This window comes from Quercus robur, chromosome 5, assembly GCF_932294415.1.
Source record: "Quercus robur chromosome 5, dhQueRobu3.1, whole genome shotgun sequence".
NCBI classification, from domain to species: domain Eukaryota; kingdom Viridiplantae; phylum Streptophyta; class Magnoliopsida; order Fagales; family Fagaceae; genus Quercus; species Quercus robur.
This window is the reverse complement of record NC_065538.1, coordinates 39,633,624-39,646,440: the sequence shown is the minus strand read 5'-3', so window position 1 is coordinate 39,646,440 and position 12,817 is coordinate 39,633,624. Positions and strand designations below refer to the sequence as shown.

Sequence of the window (12,817 nt, the reverse complement as noted above, 5' to 3'; positions counted from 1 at the left end):
AGTACTGGTTAATGCGCCGGACAGGTAGAAGCGTAACCGATGGACCAACGGGCAAAAGATCATTGGAGTCTATTAAGCCCTCGCATTCATTACTAATGAATTAATAAGATTGTCCATCTCTCGACAGACAAATTAAATGCTATTCAATGCAAGGCGTAACGTATAGACATCAATAACGGATAAACCCATAAAAGACATTCAATACTTAAGACAGATAAGGAGTAACTTGCAGGCACCAACAGAAGAATAGCCATTGGCAGATAATAAAAGCCAGTCGTTAATATCAACGGCTCCACATCTCATGAATATAGATATTTGTTCAGACCATAAAGACAATGGCTATAAAAACCGACACAAACCAAAGGCAAAGGTACGCACAATTCTCACCCCAAAAACTACTCCTAAAGTTAAATTCTCTTACAATACAATTCAACCGAATCTCATTCTAACTTAATCATCGAAGGGTGTTTGGCAAACACTACACCAATGTATCACTTTTTCTTTATTTCAGATCTGTTGTAGGTTCGTCCTTGGACAAAGCCATTAACATCGTCCATCCACACTGATGAAAATCCTAACTACTGATTTTCTGCATCACCATTATGCATCCCACTACAGAAAAGGATTTTAAAAATGAGTTACCAAACAAGCCCAAGTTTCATCTACTTCAGCGCTAGTTATTTCAATTGTTTTTAAACACTTGCAATTTATTAGGAACATTTAATCTTGCTGACGTATCTAACAGTATCCCAATCTAGTTGGGCTCTCACGGATTCCAGATTTTGACTGAGGAAATAAGAGCATATATTATGTTCGTTAAAGAAAATTTCAAGTCTTAAAGAATGAGATTTGGGGTCCATAATCCGTATCCCTGCTGTGAAATGTGCAAGTTTAATTTCCTCCATTCTTTAGTTTCATTCTTTTCACTATTATACCTTCTCGAATGAAATTTCAGCTGAAGAATTCTACTTCAGAACTTCAATTGTCGATCTTGAAAGCAACACATAAACATGAAAAAAAATTCACATCACAGATAAAATGGACCTGGGTCCCAAACACATCTAGCTTTTCACTAGTAATAACAAGTAAAACGTCCACCACCCTGTAAGCCACCACATATTCTCCGCTTATTTATTTATTATAAATCCTAGAGCCCAATAAGAGGTAGGAATTTAGTTTGGAGTAACCAAAAACAAAAAAAACAAAAAAACAAAAAAAAAGGGAAACTCTTACATAAATACCATATATGTAATATAACATAATAATAGCATATGTTATACAAACTACATCTCATACTTACTCTTAAGTGATAACTACTAGTGATTATAGAAACTATTACAAGCAAGCCTGTGCTATTAGTAAGCAAAGGTCTAACAATAAGCAATACATTTGTTCTTGCAATCCATGGTGCAGCCACCACCACCACCACCACCTCCATAACCCTTGCCTGAGTTGCTGTAGGAAGTGAAGCACTTGGCTGGACATGTGAGCTTCTTGTTGTAACATGGACCCTTGTCTTTACACACCACTGTGGGCCTTATTATACCACCTTTTGAGTACCCTCCATTTGGACCTCCAAACCCGCCTCCATACCCGCCTCCAACACCATTTCCAAACCCAGGTATGTTGAACCCGCCTCCAGGACTAAAGAACCCGCCCATGCCACCATCATTTCCAGTTCCACCTCCACTTCCACTTTCACCACCTTTATTGTTGTTGTTGTTGTTGTTGGGTTTGTCCTTGGAGTGTTTGAGCTGGGCTGAGAATGACCTGTCAGATTCGGGTCGGGTTGCCAGAGAGACTGAGACTGTGATGACCAGAATGGCTAAGAGAAAGCTTGTTATGGGTTTCATTGTGTACTGTATGTATATTTATATATATTTTTGTTTGATCAAGATGAGTGAGCTTACGAGAATGTGATGAGAGTTTTTGTGCGAAGGAATAATATACATGAGGATAGTGGTGGAAGAAGTAGAGATGAAAAACAAGCATAGCATTTATGGGGTGGGTGTGGACAGTTGAGGGGGGACTTCCCGTATGTCATGTGAGTAGGTTGGGCGCCATTATTGTGATCCTATTACTTTTTTTTGTTTTTTCTTTCTCTCTCTCTCTTGTACTGTATCAGTTTTGGTCGTCATATACCGCTCAAATATATCTTTTCAAGGATTTAGTGTAGTGGGTTTTTTTTTTTTTTTTTTTGATAGGTAGTGTAGTGGTTTTTAAATAATCTAAGTGATGTTTATGTCCTGATCGTTGCGATTTTAAATTATCTCATTTCTTATGTTTGGTAGCTATTGACCTCAAAGTGAGATAAAATTGTTTTTAGTAATTTCAATTGTCTTTGTTTGTTTTGATATTAATGTTTTTTACAAAATAATTATTTTTTTTTAAATATTTTCTTTAAAATATCTCATTTTCTTATGATTGGTAGCAACCTTTAATTAGTTGGAAAACGATTTCCAAGATACTCTTATTTAGCTTACCATTCCAAAAAAAAAAAAAAATTAATGGAAAATAATCTCTAAAAAGTAAGTCTTAGTGAAAAAAATTCTAAAAAATAAGTATTTTTTTAGAAAATCTAAAAAATAAGTAATATTTCAAATAGGATTTTTTTTTTAACAAATATAGTTTTTTTTTTTAATGATACTAAAAAAAAACCTATTTTGACCAGAATTTTCCAGGGAAATAAAGAGAAGATTATTACTCGGTGAATATAAAATGGGATGTGAAGATGTTTTTTTTTTTTGGTAAAACTAAAAAGGTGTAGTAGTAGTGCTTTAAATTAATGGGGTAGCATGGGTTCGGTTTGGTAAAGATTTTTATTTTGGATCCATTACATGTGCATGGTAAGCTGTTTTGCAGTATTGGTAATAGATTAGATGGGGCCGGACGGTGCAATGGTGTAAATTAATTAATTAGATGAGATGCTCATCAGTACGTACGTACGTACGAGGTGCGTGGCGGTGCTTTTGAAATTAGCATATATTGCATGTAGAACAATTCACATGTCATATCACATTATCCATTTTTTTGGTCGAGGATCTTCAATTCATTACTCATTAGTCCAAGGAAAAATAAATTAAAATCTTTTGTAAAACTTTCCTTCCACCGATAATAAGAATACAAAACATGTCGGAATAAAGCATCACAAGGAAGGTGAAATTTGGATAGCGCCTGCAAAATCTATGTTAATCATTTTGGCCCTCAGGTGTAGAGTAAATAAACAACTTGCTGATTTATATGATTACTAGAATTTTGGCTTAATATAAAATATGATTCAATAATATATATATATATATATATGATGGGATAGCGAAAAATTAGTTATCTCCAATTCGTCCAAAGGTATCGTCCAGAACCCAAAGAGTAAGCCGGATCAGAAATCACCCAAGAATGAGAAGGATGTTCATGGACAAGAATATCGTTCAAGAACAATGAAATCGTCCATGGACGACAACGAAGTTGTCCATGGACGATGATCAGATGTCCAAGAACGACCAAATAGTCCACGAAATGGATAGACGAACGTGCAACACTTGGGAAATTCTAAGCATCTTGGAACGGTTACCAAACCCATGATTATCGCCATAAATTCCTTGAATACTTAACTTCCATTAGCGGTTGCAACTTCTGTAGCCGTTGAGGAAGTTATGTCTGGACTCGTTGGTTTCCACGAATCTTGGGAAAGTTACTAAGTTAATAACTGCTCCAAGGTTCTCTATACAAAGGACCGGTCTGAATCAAACTGGGGCGAGTACATTCTGAAATTTTACTCTTACAAAGTTGGAACTCCATTTTTGTGAGAAACTAACTTAGCCATCGAAGGGTATTTGGCCGGTCAACTCCGGTCCCCTTTTGATTGTGTGTTCATCTTTGTAGGCCTTCCACAGTCACTAGTAGCCCACCGAAGCTAGAGCATTCAGCCTACTAATTCTATGCAACATCAGTTGGCGCCGTCTATGGGGAAGACAATTCGATTGCTTTGCAATTTGTCTTTCTACGACAAAAGGTTGAATGGTTCGAACCAAGTCGAAGGCTACCAACCCAAGCCATCAAGAGAGTAGGGATGCTTCAAGCAATCCCCATCGCAGTCGTCAATCAGCCCCAGTGATGCCACAATCCTTTGTTCAACACATGTAGTTTATGGTAGCCGTTATGGCGGAGTTAACCCATCAGAATCAAGAATTGACCAGGGAGATTAATTTGAAGAAGCAACGCTATGAGGGGTACGCTGAAGGTCAAGCCCAAAATCAGGAAGATAGGGAAAACGCTGAACCTGAAAGCCAATCAAGGGGTACCACGTCTAGAAGGGTGCCACAATTGGAGAGGGAAATGAATTAAATGAGAAAGGTTATGGCAGAGATGAGGGAGAACATGAGAAGGGCAAATCTAGTGGAGGATCTAGTCCACCGAACAGATTCCCCTTTCACGACTTCCATCAACGGTCACCCCTTACCCCCAAAATTCAAGATGCCTTCATTGGATTCGTACGATGGAGCCCGTGACCCATTTGATCATATAGCAACTTTCAAGACTACCATGCACCTTCAAGGAGTCCCGGATGAGATTATGTGTAGAGCCTTCACTACCACTCTCAAAGGACTGGCGCGAGTGTGGTTCAGCACAATACCCCCGAACACAGTGAGTTCTTTTGAAGAATTGAGTAAGTTGTTTGTCAATAATTTCATCGGAGGACAAAGACACAAACGCTTTTCGTCCAGTCTGTTAACCATAGAACAAGGAGCGAATGAAAGCCTATGCTCCTTCATCACTCGTTTTAACAGGGAAGCCCTAACCGTAGATGAGGTGGATGACAAGCTACTCTTGGCAACCTTCCATAATGGGGTTAATTTTGAGTTATTCATCCATAAGCTGTATGAGAAGGAGCCTCAATCCATGGCTGAACTCATTCATTCGGCCCAAAACTTTATGAATACAGAAGACGCAATCATAGCCACGAAGAGGAAAATAGCTGAAAGGATGGAAGCACACCTCGCACGCCACTCGGAACAAGGTCCTCATCCAAAGAAGGGACGAACGGAAGATAAGAAGGAACGAGATAATAAGAAGACGGGTTCGTCCTCAAGAAGAAGTCAGAATTACACGCCCTTAGGTGCAGCCTGTAGGTACCATCACGTTACCAGTAGTGGTGGGATCATACCCACAACAGATAACTGAAGGAGTCAATTTCCTCGTGGTGGATTGCTCGTCCTTATACAATGCTATTATTGGAAGATCAACTTTGAACAGTTAGAAGGCGGTCACATCTACATACCATTTATCTGTCAAATTCCCTACAGAATATAGGGTAGAACAAGTGCAAGGAGACCAACTAGCAGCAAGAGAATGCTATTTGGCCATGTTGGCCACAGACGAATAGAACCAGATGATGAATACTGAAGAAAGAAGAGTTGTTGCAGAACCTACTGAAGTGCTAGAAGACGTTTTATTACAAGGAAATGATCCTGAAAAGTTCACCAGAATTGGAACAAGTATGAAGGAGAAGGTGAAAAAAGACCTCGTCCAGTTTCTGAGAAAGAGTATCGATGTTTTTGCGTGGAGTCATGGTAACATGCCAGGAATCGATCCAAATGTAATTACTCATCGATTGAATGTGTACCCTTTCTCTAAGCCTGTTCATCAAAAGAAGAGAGTGTTTACTCCTGAACAAGATAAGGCTATCAAGGAAGAGGTTCAAAAACTGACCACAGCGCAATTCATCCGAGAAGTCTATTACCTGGATTGGTTAGCTAATGTAGTAATGGTAAAGAAGGCAAATGGCAAGTGGAGAATGTGCATAGACTTCACTGACTTGAACAAGGCTTGCCCTAAGGATAGTTATCCTTTGCCGCATATTGATCAATTGGTGGATTCGACAGCTAGCCATCAATTGTTGAGTTTCATGGACACCTTCTCAGGATATAACCAAATAAAGATGGATGAGGCTAACCAAGAAAAAACCTCCTTTATTACCAGTCAGGGTTTGTTTTGTTATAAGGTGATGCCCTTCAGTCTGAAGAACGCAGGGGCGACTTATCAAAGGTTGGTGAATCACATGTTCCGCCCACAGATAGGACGGAATGTGGAGGTGTACGTGAATGACATGCTTGTGAAGAGCTTAGACGAGGGAAGTCATTTGGACGATCTTCAGGAAACCTTTGAAATACTTAGGCGATATAAGATGAAACTGAACCCAAGTAAATGTGCATTCAGGGTATCATCAGGAAAATTTCTAGGATTCATGGTTTCACAAAGAGGAATTGAAGCAAATCCAGACAAGATCCAAGACATATTAAACATGGAACCACCTAAAAATGTCAAGGAAGTCCAGTCCCTCATCGAAAGAGTTGTTGCTTTGAACAGATTTGTTTCAAAAGCCACAGACAAGTGTTTACCCTTCTTTAAAGTCCTCAGGAAGGCATTCGAATGGACAGACGAATGTCAAAAGGCCTTCCAAGATTTGAAGGACTATCTTACCATGGCTCCATTGTTAAATCCGATCGTGCTAGGAGAGGAACTGTATCTGTACTTAGCAGTGTCCCCACATGCCGTGAGTTCAGTGTTGATCAGGGAAAAAGGGAAGGTGCAAAAGCCTGTGTATTACACTAGCCGAGCACTCAGAGGAGCAAAAGGAAGGTACCCACAAATAGAGAAGTTAGCTTTTGCACTAATAACAGCTTCTAGGAAGTTAAGACATTACTTCCAAGTTCATGTCATCAATGTCATGACGGACCATCTGCTCAAGAAGGTAATGAACAAGTTAGAAGCTGCAGGACGACTAATTCAATGGGCAGTCAAGCTCAGTGAATTTGACATTCGGTACCAACCAAGAAATGTAATAAAGGTTCAAGTTTTGGCAGATTTCATTGCAGAGTTCACTCTAAGCTATAGGGACTTAGGCAGAGGAGAAGACAACAAATAATGGGTCGTCCATGTAGATGGATCGTCTACTTAGTATGCAAGAGGTATAGGGATTGTCTTGAAGTCACCAGAAGGAGATAAACTAAAGCACAAGGTTCACTTGCAGTACGAAACGACTAACAATAAAGTGGAGTATGAAGCCCTTCTTAAAGGGTTGGAGTTGGCTAAATCTGTAAAAGCAGACTCAATACTCATCTTGGGAGACTCTCAATTGGTCATAGGCCAAGTAAATGGGACATGTGAAGCCAAGGAAGATAGATGAAGAGATATTTAAAGAAGGTAGTACGCCTTGTGAAGAAATTCAAAGAAGTTGACTTCGTTCAAATCCCAAGGGAAGAGAATGTAGAAGCAGATACTCTGGCAAAGGAAGCCTCCGTGAATGAAGCAATTAACGAGTTTGATGAAATACAATACATGCCAAGCATAGACCTACCAGAAATATTGCATATAGAAGGTGAGGAAAATTGGATGACCCCGATAGTATCATACCTGAAGGACGGAAAGCTTCCAGAAGGGAAGGATAAAGCTAGAAAGCTCAGGGTTAAGTTAGCGAGGTACATCCTTATGGACAAAGTGTTATACAAAAGAGGTTTCTCCCAGCATTACCTAAGGTGTTCAGCTTCGAACAAGGCAAATTACTTACTAAGGGAAGTTCATGAAGGAGCATGTGGTAACCACTCAGGAGCCAGATCACTTGTCCACAAGATCGTCCGTGCAGGAAACTATTGGCCACCAATCCAAGTTGATGCTAAGGCTTATGTCAAGGTATGTAATCAATGTTAACATTTCAATAATATTCGTAGACAGCCATCAAAGTATCTTACCCCAGTGATGGCCCCTTGGCCTTTTGCACAATGGGGTTTAGATATCTTAGGCCCCTTTCTAACTGGGACTAGACAAATGAAGTTTTTAGTGCTAGGAATGGACTATTTCACTAAATGGGTAGAAGTTGAATCCTTAGCAAAGATTACACAACAGAATGTCAAAAACTTTGTTTGGAAAAGCATTGTATGCAGATTTGGAGTACCTAGGGTACTAGTGTCTGACAATGGACGATAGTTCAACAATACACCTTTCAGGGAATTTTGTGAACAACTTGGAATCAAGAACCATTACTCCTCACCCTCCCACCCATAGGCCAATGGCCAGGCAGAAGTAGCAAACTGATCCTTGTTGAAGATCATCAAGACTCGGCTTGAAGGGGCAAAAGGAGTATGGCCGGATGAGTTACTAGGTGTTTTGTGGACTTACAGAACGACAGTAAGAACCCCCACGAGGAAACTCTTTTTAAACTAGCCTATGGAAGTGAGGTAGTCATACCGGCAAAAGTGCATATGGCCAGACATAGGGTGAAGAAGTATCAAGCTGAAGAAAATGAAGAACAGTTTCGTCTTAACCTTGACCTTATGGATGAGGTGAGGATGGACGCGGAACAGAGAACAACAAGGTACAAAAATCTTATGGCAAGGCAGTATGATGCCATGGTGAAACCCAGGCGCTTTAATATTGGGGATCTCGTTCTGAAGAGGGTTACCTTGGTAACAAGAAACCCAGCCTATAGGAAACTAGGGCGAAATTGGGAAGGACTTTATAGAGTTATCAACTACAAGAGGCAAGGATCCTACTATTTGGAAGCTTTGGATGGACGGAGGCTAGAACACCCTTGGAATGTTGAGCACCTAAGGAAATACTATCAATAAATACTGACCCTAGATGAAAGTGGCCATGGACAAGATTTATGAATGAGTGGAATATTGTATTCTTGTGTTTGTTTATTTACTACTACTGTATGTTTTAAGTATTTTAATAATCCCCTAGAAAGTACATTAGTGTTTGACTTTTGTGCTATTCATGGATGAGTTTGTGTGTAAGTATTTTTAATTCCCTAAAGGCACTAGCTCTCAAGCATGTGCCATACCTGTGGACGAATGTTTGCATAGTTTGGATTTCCAAATATATATATGATGTATTTTCAAGTATATACATAATTGTATGGGAATCCTTCATTTTTTGTAAATTCGTTTAGAGTGATCCATAAGAAGCAAACAATCAAGGACGAATAAAATCCTTGGACGGAAGGATGTACCGTCCATAAGCTTTCCTTAAAGAAAGGATAAAGCAACAAAGAATAAACCTAAGGTATGCCCATCTAAAACTTAAGACGAGATGAAACCTAAGGACTGGTCGTCTAAACCATGGATGAATAAAGATTGTGTAAAAACACAAGCCCATGGACGAATCTAACCAGCCTAACAATCCAGTGCAAGGACGAGCATTTGCTGGGAATGATTTAGCTAAGGACGAGTAAATGATCAACCCAAGTTTGGATAACGAATAAAGCCAGCGAAAAGGCACGTCATTCATGAACGTTCTATACTTAATGGCGAACCTGAAGAATTCATTTTGCTCTATTTTGGTGATGTACTAAGAAATTCACCCATATACTCAAGAAGAGGTAAAATGATTTCCTAAGTGGACGAACCACACAGGCATAGAAATGATATGGACAATGTAAATAAAGTTCATACATAAAGCTTTAAACGTATTCAAACATAATGAAAGGTGAAAATGGAAAACATTCATTCATTCATTCATATAATTTAAAGAAGGGTGGACGACCAACGTCCAAAAAACCTTTAAAAGTTACGTAAATATAACTGATTGTATATAAGGCTCATCCATAAGCTTAGACAAGATAATTGTACTTGGATAAACTTGAATAAAAGAAGCAAAAACAAAGCCCAAAACAACGGGCACTTCTAATAAAGATAAAATAATTTTTCTAAGGAAAATATAGTCACTTGGATAAGCCAGACTTGGGATCGTCCCAGGTCACTTCATTATTAGCATCGTCCGTTATGTTGACGTCCTCAGAATTCGTCTGCAACAAGGAGCTTTCAGTAGCAAGGGGAAGCTTGAAAGAATCAAAGTCCAAATCAGGAAATGTTTCTTTGGCATCAGCACGAAAGTCCTTATAGCCAGTTGCATAGTGACTGTTTAGACGATTCTTGTACTCATCAGACTTCTTGAAGGCTGCTATGGCTTCCCCACGTGCTTTCTCTAAGGACGAGACAAATTCAGAAACTTGCCCCTCGAGATAAACGATGCGAGTATCTTTTTCAATGTTATTGGCCTAAGCTCTTCCACCTCATTTTTTAGCTTCGTCTCACTTCCTTGCAGACGATGAAATCTTCAGTCAACCTAAGCACCTCCCCCTTTTTTAGCAGAATTTCATTGTTCGGCTCCTTAGCCTTGTCCTTAGCGGTCTTAGCGTCTAAAGCGAGCTCCTTAGCCTGGCAGGTCGCTGTGTAAAATTTTGATATAGCCTGTGTATGGACGAAGGGAAGTTAGACATTTTATTTGAAAATTTGAATAAAAAAGCACGAGGACAAGTGAAACACTACCTTAAAGAGGTTATGGATACCAGAGCATTCAAACTCTTTCACTGACATATTGTAGCATTCATTGACTTCATTGTCAATAGTGATTCCTTTGAACGTCCTCCATGCACAACTCTCGTCCAGCACCAGGTTAGAAAGACACTCAGATGGCTCTGACGGATGAGGCTTGCAAGGAGTCTTGGCTGGAGGGGGAGTAGGATCAATCTAGATGGGATGAAAAGTTTGGATAGGCTCCACATCAACTGGAGGGTCGTCCGGGTTTACCGTCAGGGGTGTGAACTTGGGAACCTTGGGAAGAGAAGCCTTGCCAAGTTTTTGCTTCTTAGGACCTCAACGACTTGGAAGATCGTCTAGATCCATAGCACTGGATATAGACTTAGATTTTCTCTTCCCTGTTTGGACGGAAGTTGCCTAGACGACTGATGGTGCAGTGACATCCTCGTCCCCATTGGTTATGGTTTTTTCTTTGTTTTCCCTCATTGTAGTTATTCCTGCGATGAGGAAAATCAATTTTTTTTTTTTTTTAAAAAGAGGAGAAAAAGAAGAGAAGTAAAGTAGTATGGACGATACTTCGACGGGTGGTTTCCTCATGACCGAGATTCTCAGCAGTAGGTACTGGGCCAAGCCCCCAAGTAGCTGGACGACTGAGAGTAACTAGATCGTGAAAAGTTCTCCCAGGGAAGACATGAACTTCGTCAATCTGATCCAAGTAAAGTTTGTCCAAGCGTGGACGAACAACAGCTGCATCACCAAAGAAAAAAGGTTAGACGATTGAAAGATAGAAAATATGTAAAGAGAAACAAAATAAAATGGAAAGGAAACATACCCTCAGGATGAAGGCGACCTAGAGGGCTGGTAAAAGGTGGGAAGGGGACATTACCCACATCAGTTAGGTCCCTAGCCCAATTTCCAGAAATGTAAGGTTGAATTTAATCAACCATGTGTTGGCTTTAATCCGTGACAAATTTGCTTGTAATACAGTACTTAGAAATCCTGTATTTAGGTGGGAATCATGTAAGGGTAGTGTGTGAGAGAGTGTGAAGAAATGCTCAAGACTGTGTAGTGAAGCAGGGACTCGCGGCTGGATCTCGCGGGAGGCTCGGGGCTTGCAAGCCGCCAAAAGTTGCACACGCGCAGAGCATGCAATGGAGTTGAACAGTCATGCCAGCTGGAGCACTACAGAACAAAAATCTAGACTGGCCATTTAGTTAGCTTGCGGCTTGAACTCGCGACTCAATTAAGTCGCGAGGTCAAGTCGCCAGCCAACCCTGTTTTGGAAAAACTGACTCTTTGCATTCCATTCTCACACCAGTATAAATACCCCTCATTCCCACAAAATATATGTGGCCATTCAGAAAGAAAAACCCTAAGAGAGGTTTCTTCAAAACACCCACCCAATTAGAGAGAGCTACTCATTCTTAGAGAGAAATCTTTGTAGTCTCTTCTCATTCCCTCTCTCACTGTCATACCTATTGAGAGGAGATTTCTATCCAAACACTACCCACACCCATTTAGAAGTGTTTTTGGAGCTTTGGGAAGCATTGGAAGATGCCAAGGATGGCGGATGCTATGGATTATAGCGGAATCCGGTAAGTTAGAAAAGAAAAAGGTTCGACGCAACCTCGTTGGAGCAAGAAGCTTGGAGGGTTTAGGTACATCGGGTAGATTAGGCTTGGAGGGTCTATTGCTGTTCATGTATCCCAACTACATTTTCTAGTGGATTATTGACCGCTTGGAGGGCGGCAGAGAGGTTTTACGCCAAGGGCTTTGGTTTCCTCTTCGATAACACATCGTGTGTTGTCCTTGTGTTTGCATCCCTCTTCCCTTTATCTTTGCCTTTTATTTTCTGCTGTGGATGTGATTTTAATTGGCTTAGAGTGTTTACCAATTTTGTATTAAGCTTTTATTTCATGTTCTGTATATTAATTGTTTGATATAAAGCTTGAATTGGTAATTTGTAATTTGGGGGTCTAAACATTCAAGGGTGTTTTTACACTATTTGAACTTTCAGGAAATAATAAAAAATTCTTTTTTCCAGAGCCTGTCAGACAAGCTACGGCCCTTTATTAAACTATAGTAAGAGCCCCTGGACGAGAACTGGTAAAAACCAGTAGACTTCTTTATCTCCGAGGGCTTATAATAGTAAAAAGGAACTCGTCCACTGTAATTGGACAGTTCCCTTCCAGTGCCTCACGCCATAGCAATTGCATGGCAACTATCGTCCTCCAACCATTGGGGTTGAGCTGGTTAGGTCCAATACCTAACCTATGGAAGAGGTCTCTGCAAAAGGAATTTAGAGGAAATCTAAGGCTAGCTAAAAGATAGGAAGTGTATACCCCTAAACCAGAGGAAGGAGAACAACACCATTCTCCGGCCTCGGGTAGACGAGGGTTAAGCTCCCTAGGAATCTGGTATCTATCTACAAGAGTTTTTAACTTGGTAGCATCTAAGGTGGATGCTACCTCTGGGGCACAAATATAAAAGACATTTTCTTC

At 40.1% G+C, this 12,817-nt stretch overlaps 2 protein-coding genes across 2 annotated transcripts; one reads left to right on the top strand and one right to left on the bottom strand.

Moving 5' to 3' along the window:
- Positions 1-1,105: 1,105 nt before the first annotated feature.
- On the bottom strand, positions 1,106-1,960 carry LOC126725895 (dormancy-associated protein 2-like). The gene has a single exon (XM_050430908.1). It carries the CDS (start codon positions 1,851-1,853, stop codon positions 1,371-1,373), a length of 483 nt encoding a protein of 160 aa, XP_050286865.1. The 5' UTR covers positions 1,854-1,960; the 3' UTR covers positions 1,106-1,370.
- Positions 1,961-4,353: 2,393 nt separating this feature from the next.
- Positions 4,354-5,178, top strand: LOC126728167 (uncharacterized). The gene has a single exon (XM_050434034.1). It carries the CDS (start codon positions 4,354-4,356, stop codon positions 5,176-5,178), a length of 825 nt encoding a protein of 274 aa, XP_050289991.1.
- Positions 5,179-12,817: the final 7,639 nt, after the last annotated feature.